Raw genomic sequence first — 17,474 nt, 5'->3', positions numbered from 1 at the left:
TTGTTGATCGAGATGCGTGTTAAGCGTTTCATGTTCTAAGATCTACTCCCTCCGTTCACAAATGTAAGACGTTGAAGGGATGGTTCCGACCAGGTGAAAAGTGTAAAAAGTACAACTCTACCCTTCCGAATCGGTACGCTTCCCAGATTTAGAATCAATCGCTACCCTCTGCCGATCGCCCTCCGCCTCCGCCTCCGCCCCCTCGCGAGCAGCTCCACCTCCGGCCCCTGCACCTCCGACCCAATCAGCTCCTCGCCTAGGTGCTCGCGGAGACCGATCTCCTTCCTAGGTGCTGGAGGACGAATCTCCTCGTCCAGATGTTGTTCCTCCGACGACAGCAGATCCACCTCCGGCCCCAACTCCTCCACGGCTCCACCTCCGTCCCCTTCAACTCTTCCTCCATTCCCTGCACCTCCGACACAGGCAGCTCCTTGCCCAGGTGCTCGTGGAGGCCGATCTCCTCCCCCAGGTGCTGTTGGACGATGATCTCCTCGTCTAGGCGCTTTGGAGAACGATTTCATCCAAAGCTCCATGCCAGCATCAATGACAGTGTACTGTTTTTTCACATATAAGATACATTTAATCAGTGACAGCTCTTTGATTACTGAAAGAATCACAAAATGAAACATGCAGTTGATAGTTCTAACCATGTGAGATCCAATCAATAAGGCCTTATCTGTCGAGTTGGGCGGTTCATATCGACCATGAATGTTACCCATTTGATCAATCCAACTTCATAATGAACAAAACAAAATCGTCAATAAATAATAAACACAAATCGGCTAGTTAAGGCAAAAGTGTGGGAAAATGACTACAGTCACAAACATGCCCAACTCGACAGATAAGGCCCAACCGTCGTAAGTCCAGCATCTTTCATCCAGCTCATAATGACACCAGTAGCTCTGATGGAAGCATGACTCAGGAATGTCCTTTCGAGGAAGCATTGGCCATCAGATATCTGGTTCATGCAACACACATAACACATCCTGGAGACCAGGAACCTTCACAGGTTATCTTTCTGGGCTTACTGAAACCTTGTCGATGCCTTCTGGGCTGTTCCAGTAAGTTAGAAAATAAATCATTCATGTGTAGTAGCATCACAGAAAATAAGTGCAGGAAGCTTGGATAGAAATACTTTAAAGTGCATGAAAGAAAACATTGTGACAATATTAGACAGAAGGGTTGAGATAAACGAAAGCACCGTATATATCATGCAATGAAGATAAAAAAGAAGGTAGATCTCATTTCATAAACGACTAGAGTTATGAAGAACATGTGCTATTAACTTGGCAATACACTGAAATATTGTTCTGATCATGCCTAATCTCTTAAGTGATGCAAAGAAAAATAGCATTGGAAGAAACCAGAGCAAATTATCATTTCTGAAGACTCCATTTCAAGATCTTATCCGGTTGTGTTGATTCTAGGTTTGTTTCATTCAGTCCAAGTGACAGAAAATTAAAGAAGATCAACAAAAAGAAAGCTGAGCAAATATGTTCTCCTTTTGCTGCAATTTCAAGTTTTTTTTGCCTAAGTTTCATTTCAGTCACAGGCTTAAAGGCAGATCACTGGAGTAACCATTCGATTGGTGGTAAGAGTTGGGGCATGAGATACTATGGTAACACATGTCTGCATGTACAAGCCGGATACTACCATTGCTAGATAAACCCACGGTTATTAGACATGCACAGAAAATATATTCAGCAAAGCAAGGATAATAGCATGGACGATTAAATACCTAAGATGGAGTATCATCAAAGCAAGTCCTTGTAGTACCTGATGGCAGCCTCATTAGACCTAACTGACTAAAAATCAGTAAACTACGGAGACTGCACAACCCAAGATCGAGCTGTAATTTGGTTCAGCACTTCAGCCATGCGCCCCAAGTTATGTGCACGCTCGCCCCATGTGTCACCAAATCAAACCAGATCTTCACACCTAATTCCTACAATACCAAAATGGCCAATTAATCAGACCAATGTCGGACTTAGCCGTGCTGCACGATCAAGAAAATAATTCACCGGAGTTCAGTTGATGGAAAGGGAAAAAAGAAAAGCAAACGAACCGAAGAGGAACGCGTCGAGGCTCTGGTTGGGGAGGTACTCGTAGACGAGCATCTTCTCGTCCTTGTCGACGCAGCACCCCAGCAGCCGCACCAGGTTTCTGTGCTGCAGCTTGGCGATGAGCTCCACCTCGTTCGGGCACTCCGCCGCGCCCTGCCGCGACCTCGCCGACAGCCGCTTCACGGCGATCTCCACCACCTCATCCTCCGTGCCTCACCTTGGCTCGTCAGATCGAGCGCACCGCCGCCAACACCACGATTGGAGCTCCGCCCTCACCTTGGCTCGTCAGATCGAGCACCGCCGCTGCAGATTTGGCAGGCGGTGGAGGAAAAAACGAATTTTCAAGTCGACCTCGATGCGGTAGCTCTGTTGGAGAGGGAGGCGACGCGGGCGGTTGAGAGGGGGCAGCGGCGACGCATGCTAGGGCGATAGGGCGGCGGCTACGCGCGCCAGGGAGAGGCGGCAGCGGCGCTGCGCGCTAGGGAGACAGGGCAGCGGCGCACGCCGGGGAGAGGACGACGGCATGGGAGGAGCCGGTGGAGCAGGTGTGCTCTGCGCGAGTGGAGGCATGGACAGAGGGCGGTGGAGGGGCAAAACGGGTAAGACACCATATTTCGTAGTGCAAATTTTTTTGTACGTGACACTCCCCGACGTCTTACATTTCGGAACGGAGGGAGTATAATTTATCTTTGCCCTTGCAGCCTTGGTCGTAGGGATAAAACATAAAAGTGAAGCGGAAAGTTTCCCACTTTTCCATGGAAAAACGAAAATGGATGGAAATATCGAAACGGAAACGAAATTTTGCAAAACGAAAATGGAAGCGGATTTCTTTTGGAGGAAACGGAAACAATTGAATTTACGTTTCCGGCTAATATGGAATTTCCTTAGATTTGATGTGCATGGCCCAATCCCACATGCCCATCACATGATCTTGTCAAGCCGAACTTCCAAAGGGTCTGTTCCCAAAATTGGCGACGGCCGATAGCTGCATCAGTCCATGTTTGCGCCATCTTCAATTCGTATCTGACAATATCTGCTTCCTTTTTTTGTTTTTGGGTTTCTGTATTCGTTTTTGCTTCCGCAAAAATATGTTGGTGCCACTTAGTTTCGTTCGTTTCCGCTCAAATCCACGAAGAAATGAATGAATTCTGGGGAGTCTTTTTTGTTGACGTGAACAACTCTGGGGAATCACGCACTTTCAGAGTCTGGAGCATTGCATGAGTCAATCATCGCCTGCGCCAGCACGAAGTAGTGCTACCACCTTTTGAAAGTTCCAGGCGGGGCTAGCTCCGAGTCCGACCGCTTCCCGTCGCGCACTCATTTCCTATCCGGTTCGCGCGTGGAAATCCCCGGTGCTATCATCGAAGTGGCCAAGATGGAGGATCTGTCGATCTATCTGAAGATGTGGGTAGGTGCGACAAGATCTTGGCTCTAGTCTGACCCTGGCACCACCCTGAGGCGCTGGTCCAGCATTTTGTCGCCTGTTTTGGTCAATAAAGCTAAGCACATGCTTTTGCAAGGGACTTGTTTTTTTGACCGAGGTATTGAGAGATGGACTTGTCTGTTTGGTCCATCAGGTTAAGCTCCTGACTAGACATGTTCAGTCTACTCACAAGACTTGGACAGTTGAACGGTATGTTGCCGCACTCTTTTCCAGAACGTGTGGAAGACAGCTCTGCTTACCGTTGATTGTAACCAATAGTACTGAGCAATATTAAAGCTCTGATTCTACAAGAAAAATACATGTGGACCACAAACGTGGTGTGCCCTTATAGAGTGAATCCAAACTCAAAAAAAGTCTAGAACTGAGAATTCAGGACAAATAATTCCACCATCAGGAAATGAACAAGGGCCTGGGAGAACTTGCACACCGATACTCCATTAAGTTACATTTCCTTTCTCTTTACAGTGTAACTAACTTGTACAACTGAAGACAACACACTCGTTAATACTCACTCTCCCCATGCTAACCAAACAAAGAAAAGAGAATACATAATCACACAAAGAACAAAAGCCAGGAACTTCCAATACAACAAGGGAAGCGCTTGTTTATACTATACACATACACAAACAAACAAACGAAACCCCCCAAAAATCTCACCCCCTACCTACCAACCAAATATGCATGCTGGACAGAAATAAGAATGTTACAGCTCATTGGTTAGCGTCAATTGGCGCACCAGACCTTGCCTGCGAAATCCGGTTTGCGTAGATGGTTACTAGGCGCAGCTGGGTGCTGCTAAGCCCTTCCAGATAGGGAACAAACGATTTCCCGAGAATGATGTAGATATCCACCAAGCAGAATACAACAGTCTAAAAAATGTGCAAATAATATCAGATATCAACAAGAGCATAAGGAACGCATTCAAAATCAGATGAAATGCCAGTCCGCAATTGCAGGCCATGAGGTGCTAAGAGATTCACCACCTAGGGCATGCCATAGATCATAACAAGTTTAAAGAGTTGTATACTTTTTATGCTTAAAGCAAAGCAATTAATCAGAAAAATAAAGTTGCAACAATTGTAGGAAATTAATTACTCTAATACAAGGTACTATGAGAAAATGTTCTAAGATTGTAAGCTAAACAGTAACTACATAAGGAGATTTTGGTTGTCAAAGATTTAAGATCCGAATACAAAATAATGGTTAGCTAACTAAATATGGTGCTAATAATCAATGCTAAACTAAACGCATGGACATACAAACCAACTAGACCACGGTACCTAGAAAGTGGAGGTACATCATGTATTGTAATGGATAGGGAATAACACATTTTATCCAGAATAAGTTTCATGCTAAGTTCACTTTGGCAACCTAAATTCATGAACTATGACTTTTCTTGTTCCAGATCAGCAGAACAGATCATAGATCACTAATGGATTTCAGTTGGATCCTGGATGTGACTTCATACTAAGGAACCATATGGAAAAGGAACCTGGAAGTATCATCCCTAATAAACTTAATTTTCAGCGAAATGACAGGATTCCGTTCCACTTGTCCGTTCTTTTCCTGTTCCTACGCTACCCACAGGCTGAACAAAGTTGGATCATGAGCCATAGCTTCCACGAGGCATGCTGCTAGGCATACTACTAGGAGTGTGGACCATGGGCCTACAGCCAGCAGGCTGCATAAGGGGCAGCAAGCTGGAGTTGGCTGAGATAGTGCTGCATTAGTTAGTTGAGCTAGCGTTAGGTTTGTACTTAATAATTCTTGTCCCTCTCCATTTCATCATCTCTTGACACAACTAGCACACTAAGAATATTTAGTCTATCTATTCATTGAGTCCCCTCCCCATTTCATCATCTCAATGCCTTCACCCCTGACATCCTGGCCATCCTCCCAATGGTAGTTAACATATTATGTAGAGGGTACATGACATGTACTCATTAAAAAATCATAACCATCATAGCTTCATGATAATACAAAATACAAAATCCAAACTTGAGAGGTATTAAACCAATGAATATCTATAGCAGGAAATACGCCATGATAATATCTACAGTACATTCGTACCCACCTTTCGAACATCTGGACTTTGGTTACTAAAAGCATCAAAGAGTGCTGGCAAAAATGTAGGCAATTGATTCATCAACTCCTCCTGAGAAAGGTGTGCAACAAGCTGCGAAGATTACCAGAAGATATTAGCAGTCAAAACTGGTTGTTTAGGGCTACAGCAGGGGCTAAAGGCCTAAGAGATATCTTGCCGACAAGTTGGGATGTGCATTAGCTTCTATATACTGTATAGTGTGTACCTCCTAGGAGGCGTGTAAACAAACTCTATCTTTTCAATGAAATGAAACGCCTCAAGAAAAAAAAACTGGTTGTTCAAGATATGTTCAATTCCTTGTTTAGTTGTTTGTGATAGGCCAGAAACACTAAATAAAGAATTGAACTAGATTCTCAAACATGTTCACATGCAGTACTGCTGCTCACTATGGCAGACTTTTAGAACTCTATATGAGATACCTTTGTCAAACAGTTGATAGACACAACAAGCGTCTTTTCATCATCACTGACCAAAAGAGGTACTACAACCTGCATTAGAACGAAAGACCATGGAAGTAAATTTAGTTACACACTTACACCTAGCAGAAACAAAATTAGCACTGATATATAAGAGAAAAGATTGGTACATACAGAAAGACATCTGAAATGGTCATATTTTGACAACAGAACATTTATGCATCGGTTTGCTTCGTCAGAAATCTGCATAGCCACAAAAAACATTAAGTTAACACACAAAAAAACCTAGAATAAGTCGAAACATTCTAACAAGGAAAAAGAAAGGCAGGAATACCTTTGCCACCATATCTTTGGTCACATGCAGGAGTTTTTCAAGAACAATCTCAATTGATTCTTCCATAGCATCTTTCTGCAAGCAAAATAATCATTACTAGTAAAAAAAAAGGAGATGATTAATTAAACTAATCTTCAAGTGCATAAACTTTCAACAACAGACCTGATTGTTGAGCATCTCGCCAATTAAGGATACAGCAAGCTCCCTAGTAGACGAGTCGGAGTCAGCCAGCACCTCAAGTACAGCTGTTAATATTTGATTGAAGTACTGTTGAAAATCAAAGGCTTCAATTAGCGTGCAAACAGTTGAAACTGCTCAGATTTAGCTTAGTATGTATTGTAATTAAAGTACTCAGTTATAAATGAATTTCACTTCAACTTTTACAAAGCACAATTTGCTAAATCCCCAGCAATACTTGAATGAGTATTTGAATGGCATGGTTGCACTTCAACTGATTTTAGTTATCTGTGGCATTCTCTGTGAGATGCAAATGCACAGGAGCATATTATGTTACGTTTTCTTATATATTTTTTCTTAAACCTTTTTATCGTTGTATATGAAATCAATACAGTTGTTTGAAAGGAAATCAGGTTGCAAACCTTTGACCAAATGGAGCTGTCATTAGAAAGAGAAGCTTTAATCAACTGTTGCAATGATGCATTCTTTTCCAAACTTGATACTTCACTGTCGGTGCTTATCTAAAACAATGTTAGGAAAAGAGATAAAGCACTTGACAAAGATTTAGGGAAGCACAATAAAGTGAAAGGATTTTTCATTAGTACCTGATGGAGAAGTTGTGGTATGCTCAAACCGTTGTCAGCATGAAGGCTGGTCTTTATAGAACTAAGGTTTACAACCAAATCTCCATCTTGAACGTTTTTTACAGTAGTTAAACTAATGGCATTATGCCCATCAGGATTGCGGAGTTGGGTGAAGTCTAAGCGAGGAGTGCTCAGAGGAGTTTCGCCATCTAAGGAGGCATCAGTTTTTTCAGGATAGTTTGTCCAAGAACGTTTGTCTTCCACAACTGAGCTAGTATTCTTCTTTGATTCTCTACTTCTAGATAAAAGAACTTCAATTCCTGCAGCCAGATCCGAGCTTTGATTAGTATCTACGCTCATATCAGAAGTTGTTCGACCCATAGAGACGTTATGCAGTGTGGACTCTTGCACTGTATTTGTCTTCTTTGCCCCTTCAGCATCAGGTGAACCAGAAGAATACCGCCCAAAAGGATAGCTGTTTTTCACTGTCTGTGAATAACCATCTTCGGAAGAAGTTCCAAAATCTGCTTGGTCGTAAGATTTAGGACGGGAGCGTTCTTTCTTGCTCTGTAAGTAGTTAACCAGATCAACCTCAATACGAGGTGTTTTTTGCTTCAAGGCACGCCTCAATAGGTTTTGCTCTTCAACTGACAAGCTTAATATAAAATTTAGCACTGCTGTAGAATCAAACTGAGAATACACAGATATGATACCAGAAATAGATGCCTCCTTCAATTTTGCATTCTTTTCATTTACTAAAGGTGCCAATTTTGAAAGCCATAGCTTAAGGAAGCCGCTGTTACTATAACCTTCAGAATCTACAGTGTACCTGCCGAATGATTTGTTTGCAAATTCAATAACAGCCAGTTTTGCCTTTGGGGACCTCTGTTCATCTAGCGAGCGTACTAGGGCAGGTAGCAACATATCAACAGCATATATCCGACCAACAATCTCCAACGTCAACGAACATGGTTTTTTTACCAACTCTTTTGGATCAATAAGGCGGGAAAAAACATGTGGCAAAATCCTTTCGACGTAACTCTCAAATGGCTTCTTGCAAGCTGGAATAATCTCTGCAAGTGCAGAAAAGGCCGCTTGTGCTACCTTATGATGAGGATCGTCCATATGACGGAAAAACAGCTTCATGACCTTTTCAAAATTCTGACTAATTTCTTGCACACCTTTCAGACCTTGTTGAACTATATTCCGAATAAAATCAAAAGCTGAGACTTTTGCTATCCAATCTGAGCTAGGATTCAGACCCTCAGAAAGTGCATCATGCAGAGATACCAGAGTGTCTGTATATCTAGACACATCACTAGATGGTGCTTGGCTATCATCAAAACTGTGTCTGCCACTTCCAGAAGCCCTTGATATTACCTGCTTTCTTAGAAGAGGTCTCTGGAAATTCGGGACATTGCTATTATGTGAATCTCTGTGAGCGGGTGCATCCCTATAAGGCATATCAACATAGTTTTTCTCGGTGTGCATTTGAGGATATCGCCTAGTTGATCGGGTATCATTACTCTCATCCATGCGGCCAAAATCTTGTAGCCTCTCCGCAGATCTTCTCACATAAGGTAGCGATAAGCCTGTCATGGACTCGGATGGCAGTTTACTCAAATATGGTGATCTTGATCGCTCTCTGGTAGCCAACTGTGTTGACATTGTATCCAGTAAACGTGAACTTCCATTTCGCGCAACGCTAGGAATGGTTGAATCCAAGAATGTAGAGTTCTGCAAGGATAGATGATTTGAAGCTGGTGCTGCAAGAGGAACAGGAGGATCACGAGATGATGGAGGATCAACCCCTGCACTAGGATTACAAAAAATAAGAAACTGGATTGCTAATATCATATATTATTAGAAATGAGTTAAGAAATACATTATAAAAAGAGTATTCAAATTCTTAAAAGCAATTTACGACTAAGTGAATTAAAGCATACCAAGGTCCAAGCTTGTTGAGCGTGCAACTGAGAGATTTTGCCTATCTGATATGCTTGCACCTTTAAGCAGACTTTCAATGGCAGAAACCTTCTCTTTGCTAGAGTTAAGCACACTTTCTAGGCTTCTTTCAGAAATTCTGCTGGTTGTCTTTGAGTGCGATAAACGAAGATTGTTCGATGAAAGAGATGAATCTGAAGAAATAGCTGCACTCTTGTCCATTGCAACAATAGCTGAAGTGGCATATCCTGGCATATGTGTGCCTCCTGCATGAGATGAAGCACGAGAAGGCTGCACAACCCTCTCACGTAGTGAGGGAGAAGCGTAACGTTTGTGCACACCATCCTCATCATTTATTGTCTGCAATGGTTGTTAATTGCACATTACAATCCAGGATGTTTAACTCTTACAAAAATTCTGTAAGAGGAGAAAAACACAAAAGGAAAGCAGTATGGCGTACCCTCTGTATAGCAGGATCGAATAACATAAAAAGACGGCGTGAGCGTTCAGGCCATGTCTTTGTGAATAATCTATAGCAAGTTCTTGCAGTTGCACGGACCTAGTTGCAAAGTGCATGGAACAGAAAATTAATCAGAATGAATGTGGACAGAACCAAAATGGCCTCATACCAGCAGGCTATTTTACGTTTAACAATTTTGTCCATCATAAGCAGGTACAAGATCATATACCAATATAAAGCTTGAACACAAAATATAGACTCGCCATTTACCACATTATTAATCCTCTACCTCATAATTTAACTGGTTTCTAAGCAACAGATTACTTTATTCATATATTTCACTTATGAACAGAAAGCAAACCTATCTTCTTCATTTTCATGCCGAATAAGCTAACATATTTCCAAATGGATTCATTGCTCATGTGTATATTTACAAAGAGTCCGCAAAATAACACCAATAGATTCTGTTTCAGCAATGCAACAATCATCTCTGCAATTCTGGTGGCAGGCAGTTGCGGCTAGGTTAAAGTGTAATGGTTGATTCAGGGCCCCAGTGAGTATCAGATCAGGATTGCAGTTTGGTTTCCTTTCAATGGAATGGAACCGTGGCCAGACCCTTCAATTGTGAAGACACTAGCATACCATACACACATTAACTGTGTGTCTGGTAGTGTGAAATATTGAACAATTTATTCAACCTCCTGATTTCAAATAAAACAAACTAAATGCACCACAGAGCAGCAAACAGATCATACCTCACTCATTGCATCTGCTACACAGCACTTTATTAGATCTTCGTATAGATCAGCCGATCGCTGTATTTCCGGGGCATCAGCCCAGTACTCCAATATTAGAAGAGCATATTCACAGCACCTGGTAAAGTAGAATGTAAGCTTGGGTAGATTGAAGAAACATAGACACTGGACAGTGTGAACACACATACCTAGCACGGAGAACTGCACTTCGATCATTCTTAGCTGTGTCAGCTACACGAGGAAGAACTCGTGCAACCTTGCAGTTTCGTAGGATCTGCAAGATATTCCCATATCAGCAAAAGATTAAACAAATGTCATCAATGAAATGAAAATATATTGAAATAGAACTCACTCACAGTTTTTATGCAGGTGTCTGCAGATTCAGCAATGACAAGCACAGTTATGACAACAAGCTTAAAAAGCATCTGAAAGTTCCACAAATAATTTGAATGCATCGAAATAATATAAGGTAAAGTAGAAAAGTAACCTGCTAGGATAGCTTACTGGAATAAATTGTTCAGCACATGGCTCAAAGTCACCAAGGAGTTCTTTGGATAGCACATTAAGTAGATGGCAAGCCTGGGCATAAAGGAGAGAGTTAGTAAGCGTCAACTGTTAGAAATAATCGATTCTATATTTATCAATGAGGTTTCCCATAAAAACATATTTAACAAAAGGATAAATGGGTGAATACCTGCTTTACAATGGTAGACCGTCGATCGGCTAGCTGAGTGGACAATGGAGGAACCATCTGCTTCAAGAGCACAAGAAATGACGGGTAGTCAATAGCGCCTGGAAACATAGAAATAGAAGATTTTAAAGCTATAAGCATTCAGCACCATAATAGCAATGAATGACAGCAGTGTTGCTGCCCATTGTAAAAGAGATTTAGATTGACAAATTTCCCAACTATCCCCTAGCTGCATATTAAGTCGTCACTGGACTATGATACAATTTTTCCGTTTGATGTCAACACCCAAGAGCATGAAATAGGATATTTACTACACGAAAGTCTGTTTACAATAAAGGATAGTCCACAGATTTTATAAAGATGGAACTTCTGTCTATTTCACTTCACCAAATACTTCAAGAGCTTGAATCGGTATGGCCGACATAGTTATCAGTGAATAAGGGGAAATGTTTCCATTCTAGACTCCAAGTCATAAGTTCTACCAATGAAGGTCCCTTTCTGATTAGAGAAAACATGCAGAAAGTTGCGCAGTTAAGACTTGCTGCAAAACCTTTGCTACAGAGGACTTATAGCCTAGCATAATTTCATAGAGCTTTCTTTAGAAATATAGGATATAGGTGTGGACATCAACCTCCATAGATCAAGGCTTCAATCCTTTGCATGGCAGCAATACGAACTGACCAGTCCTTTTCTGGAACAAGAGTAGCTGCGATCTTCTCAAACTCACGAAGTAATTCTTTCTCTGAGTGAACTCTTATTGGTTCGACTGGTTTTTCTGTTATATCCGTGTCACCTGTAAATAACATGTCAAAATACAGTGGAGAAATATGTTGCATGTGTAGCAAGTGGCAACTAGCAAAATCACCAGAAGAACATTGACTTGTGAGAAAATAACAATTCCTCTTGACGGCTCGATAGGTCAAATACTCAAAAGAACTTTCAGGGAACACAGCTCAAATGAGTGTCTGGCTTACAAATTGAGAAAATGTAAGAAGATACTAAATGAAGAAATGGGTATAGGAGTACTTGATCTGAATAAAAAACATATATCTCAATACATGAAATGGATCTTCAAATGTTTTAACATTCATGATTGCCTTCAGATCATGAATTCATAAACGTTTTGCTTTCCAAAGATAACTTAATGAATCATACCAATAGATTGGAAAAATACCTGTTTGAACTCATGCTCATCCAGTCAAGTATCAGAAAAAATATCCTATTTTGCCTCAGAACTCATCTTTTTTTTAGAGGCCTCAGAACTCATCTAATCAGGTATCTCCGAAACACTTATACTCAATAAGATCTATATTTCTAAACGATCCCATTTTAAATTAGTAAAGAATAAAATGTAGCAATGTACGCACAGTAAAACTTGTGCACCCTGGTCACTAAGGTCCACAAATTCTAAAATCACGTAATCACCCACCTAAACTTGTTAACTGGTTCACCGGTAGTTCTCAGATCTGGTTTTGCTGCTCTAACCACTTAAGTGGTGTGCTAACCATGCCACTGTGTAAGCCAATCAGCAGGACCTTTCTCAGCCCTGGTACGCAGATCTAGTCTGCCACGTTTGCCAAATGTAAGATCTCCATCAGCCCTAAGCCTCCAATTGTGACTCCCATCTCGCATCTCATCCCTGTGGCCAGCTTCTTTGTTGCTCTCACTGAACCTTAACCAGATCTGGTCCGGTGGGACACATACAAAAACTCAGGGCAGCAGGCCAGAGGATCTGGCTTGGCTGGGAATTTTTGCAAGGGATGGGAGGAAGAGGAGAGGATGTGTGTCTGGCAACCAGTGCAAGGAGATGAGTAGCCACTGTCAAGTTTCATGCACTAGCCCCACGCAACTAAAAGTCCAAACTGATGGAAAGTGTTAGGCAATCCACATATACACTTCAACACCCCCCTCAGTGTGTGATGGGGAAGACAAGTTAACACGTGTAGAAACTCAGAGGCAGGCTCAAGAGGCCTTGCACGTGGACAGAGGGGGCAACAACAATTTTACGATAAACTGCGAAAGTCAGGACTCGAACTCGAGACCCTGGGCTCTGGTACCATATGTCAAGCTTCCTGCACTAGCTGACGCAAGCAAAATCCGAACTGCTCCCCCTCCCCCCTCACGTGTGACGGGGAAGACACGTCAACAAGTGTAGAGACTCAGAGGTAGGCTCAAGAGGTCTTGTACATGGACAGAGGGAGCAACAACAATTTTAGGATTGCGAAAGCCAGGACTCAAACTCAAGACCCTGGGCTCTGATAACGTGTCATGTTTCATGCACTGGATACTGCAACCAAAAGTCCAAACTTAAGACTTTCCCCATCCGTCCACGTACAAGGCCTCTGGAGCCTACCTCTGAGTCTCTACACGTGTTGACTTGTCTTTCCGTTACATGTGAGGGGGCAGGGGTTGGTTGCGTTGGCTAGTGCATGAAACTTGACAGCCCCAAGGAGCGTGTTGAAGCAAGTTAGCACCAATGGGAGAAAGAAGAGAGGGTAGACGACATGCGAGCCCTGCTTACTGAAAACGGCGGCATGGTCAACAGCCCACCTAAGCGGTCAGAGCATGAAAATTTTGATTAGGACCTCTTGTAAACAGCTTCAATATATTTAAGGGGGGTTGAATATGTGGTTTCAAGGGTTCTTGACATAAGCGGCGGGGACAGGCAAGAACAAGATATATGGGTGCCGCAATGCTGATTAGTTCTGTTTGGAAAATGGGTCCCCTTTATTGCTGGGTCCATCATATTATCATGAGTTGGTAGAAGAATCTGGGCATTTGCAAATGTCCACCCAAAAACATTACACAGATTTTTCTTGAACTATTGCAGTTAGAAATCAATAATGTCCTAGGTTGAAACCATCGTTCAAATGGAAATATATTCAATGCTCATGTTTGAACTTCTGAGGGGAAATGTAGAGCTTACCTCCAAATAGCGTGCTTTCCCTCGTTGTGCTTTTCGTCTTTGGACTGCCTCTTTTCGGGTTAACACTAAGTGATCTAGATTCAGCAACCTTATATTGTGTTGCAGCACCATCAGATGAGGGGACCTTTGGTTCTATTCTATTCAATCTTGAATTTATTTCTTTTAGCTGCAGGTATTGGACAATACACAAATTAGGGCAATCCAGGTTTAGCTTTCCAGACCTTTAAAGCATGGACACATAAGTTCAATCATATGAATTTGTACCAGACTCCAGTCCAAAATATCCACATGTAGTAAGAGTGGTACAGTAGTATTAAAAAAGATGCTTCTACCAAGTAAGGACAAGTGCAGAGAAACAATCTAAGGACCAAACACACTACCATGTATGGAGGCAGATTATGGCGCTGCAACTCTTCATGAAACTGAGATCCCATGTTCTTGTACATTTCCTGTAATCGCAAACTGTGATATTAGGATTGACATATAATTTTCACATGGCATAGATAGCAGGTACAGTCTACAGTTAGTCAGTATCGCCAAATTGCTGCTAGTTAAAACAAGAGTTCCGAAGCATGGAATAAACTACTACTCCCTCTGATCCTAAAAAAAAGTGTCAGAAATCATAGTCTAATTACGTTTTATGATTAACTCCTTCTAATTTAATCAATTCATTTAGCTACACATGCATGCGACCTGTATGTGCTATGCAAAGCAGCACATGCGCGCAGCAGTACACCACGCCCTTGCGTGACTGGGTAGTGCGGGTTAATAAGACAATAAAATAGAGGGTGTTTCTGCAAAATCGTACGTCCGACATTTTTTTAGGATCGGAGGGAGTATTATTTTTAGAAAAAAGGTGATGCATAAAACACGTAAAAAGAGATAAAACTCAGTGCAGGTGAATAATAAAAAGTAACTAGAAGTAGCAGGAATTGGAACTAAGTTAATTGTCCGAGTACATTTATTTACTTGTATAGGAAAGGTTCAGCCTATCCAGCTTGCAAACGTGGGACGGAACTATTGCGAGAAGGTGAGCGAGATAAATGTTGGAAAATATGAAAGGACGAAAATGAAGGAATACAGGTGGACCAAAGATGAAAGTCACTGCGGAAGCAGGCATATATGGGATGAAGCCAGCTAACCTCAATACAAGATATAGCAGCTTCTCTAACACTTTGATTCGAGTCATTCATCAACTGCAAGACCTGTGAAGCCAGATAGTCTCAGCATATCTATCTATGGAAGTCTGAGATACTCACAAAAGTTATATGAAAATAAATCATCTTGATGCCTAGACTTACAGGTGACAATAAAACCCGTTGCATGAGAAGCTCCGTAGAAGCAAACAGTCCAACTGCAGTTGCCACTGTAAGTACAAACTCTTCCCGAACCCTCCAACTCTTATGAGCCCATGCATAATTTCCAGCCCTCTCGAGAATGATTGTTGGCGAAGCAATCTGGGACATGGATAAATTCAGAAAGGCTACTCGATAACAAGTCCAAAACTTTGAGAACAAGGCAAGCATGCTTAGCTCGATCTTTCTTTGATGGGCGTTGGATGAAAGTGCATAGATGTAATTGTTGTTTAGTGATGGTAACATAGTAGACCAAGTAAAAGCGAAAAGGCGTCATATATTACGTTGTGATGAGTATTGAAGCATTGAGAATTTTCTACGTGGTTCAGAACAGTTCGGCATATTATAGTGTTCGCCGCCACAAAAGAGAAAAGATGGCATATATTACGTTGTGATGAGTATTGAAGCATTGAGAACTTTGTATGTGGTTCACAATACCTAGGCATATTATAGTGTTCGCCGCCACAGAAGAGCAGTACAGTCCAGCAAAAACCAGACCGTATAGAAGAAAGTTCAAATTTTCGTTTGAAACCCAAGTTTCTATCTTCTCTCCCGAAGCAAGAACCCACATTTCACCAAACAAATTCAGAAAGTTGCTCCAGTCGTTATTGGTTTGTGGAACAGAATTGTTCGAGCTCGATAGCACATGATTCAGGCAACACATATCCTGCTAGTTCAGTTTGATACGAGGACTGGCAATCGTTTCTGATGCAGTAAATAGAGCTTCAGATTTTTCACTTCAGCTCAGCTTGTCTCGACAACTCCAAGTTCCCCCCGTACGAACTACCCAAAGCACGCCCTGAATCCCGAAGTTTAACCTGATGGAGCTCTTACCCCAAATTTCCCACTCCAGGCCAGTTGCAAAGCACACACATTGCTCCCCTCCGAATAGATAGACTAGAGATGAAAAAGATAGCGTGTACCTCCATGAGGGTGATGAGGAGCTGTCGCGCGGCCTCGCGCACGGGCTGCTTGCCGTCCCCGAGCCGCTCGACGGCTGCGGGGACGAGCGCGTTGAGGTGGATCTTGAAGTGGTCCCCGGCGAGCACGGCGGCGGCGGCGAGCGCCTGCAGGCCGCCCTGCGCGACGCGGAAGTTGGCGTCCCTGGTGAGATCCACGCAGGTGTCGACGAGCGCCGTGACCTCGGCGGGGGCGAGCCCGCGGCGCGCCGCCGCGTCCAGCGCCTCGTGCAGCCGCTCCACCCCCGCCAGCCGCTCCTTGGTGTCCTTGGCGCGCGCCGCCTCCAGCGCCGCCTCCATTCCCGCGCGCGGGCGCTGGAGAGTCCGCCGCGGGGTCTCCTCCCTAGGGTTCGGCGCACGGGGAGCCGGCGGCGAGGCGAGCTGCGGGGAGCGGTCGGATCTGGGCAGTGTGAGAGCGAGCGCAGCGAGACGCGAACACACAGCGATGCTGAGGGTGGTTGGGGCTTTAGGTGGATTTATGCACAAACGCCCCTCGTAATTTGTAACTTTTCACGTGGATGCCCTTCGGATACGAGCGTAGTCTGCAAAAGCGGAGCACGCTACGGAAACTTTGGGTCGAGCACACGGCTGAAATTCGCCCAAATTTGGCGTGTTTGTTGACATCGGGAAATGGTTCAACTCGCGAAAGAAAATTCAGGAGAGAGAGAGAGAGAGATCCTTGCTGCTGCTGTTCAAACGTAGCTTCAGCAATTTCAGCATACGGTACAAGAGACGTCGCAATCCATGCAAAAAGAACATATACAGTAGTGTACGGTCAACTCCTTGCTCCAATTGACTGTAATTTAACTCTGAGAGCAAAGCGTCGTTTCGTGTCGCGATCAACGATACGCTACAAAATAGCAAGACTTGACTGAACATGGATGATACACTATACCATGTACTAGCTCTAAAATACGGCTGAGTTTAGATATCCGTATGATCCGCGCGCGGGATTATGAGGCTGCTGTAGCATGCATCCCGCCCGTAAGCAGCGTCGTAATGGCAACTACTCGCACCAACTGCGTGTGATGCTTACGCCTGAACTAATCCTCTCCTGAGTCGAGCGCTGCCTTAACTGACTGACTCCTTTTTATTTACAAATCTAACCTTTAGCAAAACTAATGTCCCATGTGCTTTTTTCAGCCAAACTATTTCGAAATTCAGCCAAACTATTTCGAAATCTTACCCTTTTTTTCAATCAAGAAAATATTTTAATATCACGATCCAACTAATATTTGTTATTAGAGCTTCATCTAAAGTAA

The 17,474-nt window shown here is 43.0% G+C and overlaps 1 protein-coding gene and 1 long non-coding RNA gene across 5 annotated transcripts; both read right to left on the bottom strand.

Annotated features, from left to right (window-relative positions):
* Nucleotides 1–521: 521 nt before the first annotated feature.
* Nucleotides 522–2,129, bottom strand: LOC124676649. 2 transcript variants are annotated; one of them, XR_006993727.1, is made up of 5 exons: nucleotides 2,066–2,129; nucleotides 1,739–1,945; nucleotides 826–1,053; nucleotides 648–732; nucleotides 522–554 (listed from the first exon to the last, which is right to left on the bottom strand). It is a non-coding gene; the product is annotated as an uncharacterized LOC124676649 (long non-coding RNA). The 2 variants fall into 2 exon arrangements; XR_006993726.1 differs by having other exon boundaries at nucleotides 648–1,053.
* A 1,797-nt stretch (nucleotides 2,130–3,926) lies between these two features.
* Nucleotides 3,927–16,512, bottom strand: LOC124670157 (CLIP-associated protein-like). 3 transcript variants are annotated; one of them, XM_047206663.1, is made up of 21 exons: nucleotides 16,177–16,512; nucleotides 15,200–15,355; nucleotides 15,041–15,103; nucleotides 14,279–14,347; nucleotides 13,899–14,064; nucleotides 11,604–11,765; nucleotides 10,976–11,073; nucleotides 10,786–10,860; nucleotides 10,638–10,706; nucleotides 10,470–10,555; nucleotides 10,282–10,399; nucleotides 9,527–9,625; nucleotides 9,069–9,426; nucleotides 7,144–8,933; nucleotides 6,961–7,059; nucleotides 6,524–6,628; nucleotides 6,362–6,436; nucleotides 6,202–6,270; nucleotides 6,031–6,099; nucleotides 5,582–5,683; nucleotides 3,927–4,376 (listed from the first exon to the last, which is right to left on the bottom strand). In XM_047206663.1, the coding sequence occupies exons 1-21, from the start codon at nucleotides 16,510–16,512 to the stop codon at nucleotides 4,218–4,220; spliced, it is 4,323 nt and encodes a 1,440-aa protein (XP_047062619.1). In that variant the 3' UTR covers nucleotides 3,927–4,217. The 3 variants fall into 3 exon arrangements, with proteins under 3 accessions (XP_047062619.1, XP_047062620.1, XP_047062621.1); XM_047206664.1 differs by having other exon boundaries at nucleotides 7,144–8,888; XM_047206665.1 differs by lacking the exons at nucleotides 3,927–4,376; nucleotides 5,582–5,683; nucleotides 6,031–6,099; ... (2 more) ...; nucleotides 6,524–6,628; nucleotides 6,961–7,059 and having other exon boundaries at nucleotides 8,626–8,938.
* Between the last annotated feature and the right edge of the window lie 962 nt (nucleotides 16,513–17,474).

Source organism: Lolium rigidum, chromosome 7 (genome assembly GCF_022539505.1).
Source record: "Lolium rigidum isolate FL_2022 chromosome 7, APGP_CSIRO_Lrig_0.1, whole genome shotgun sequence".
NCBI classification, from domain to species: Eukaryota; Viridiplantae; Streptophyta; class Magnoliopsida; order Poales; family Poaceae; genus Lolium; species Lolium rigidum.
Note: the sequence above shows the minus strand (reverse complement) of the source record. Positions and strands in the feature narration are given on the sequence as shown.

Coding starts and splice junctions, on each gene's coding strand:
- LOC124670157 (XM_047206663.1), bottom strand. CDS start 16,512: ATGGAGGCGGCGCTGGAGGCGGCGCGCGCCAAGGACACCAAGGAGCGG. Junction 6,629..6,960: donor ACAGCTCCATTTGGTCAAAG/GTTTGCAACCTG, acceptor GATTTTCAACAG/TACTTCAATCAAATATTAAC. Junction 6,271..6,361: donor CCAAAGATATGGTGGCAAAG/GTATTCCTGCCT, acceptor GTGGCTATGCAG/ATTTCTGACGAAGCAAACCG.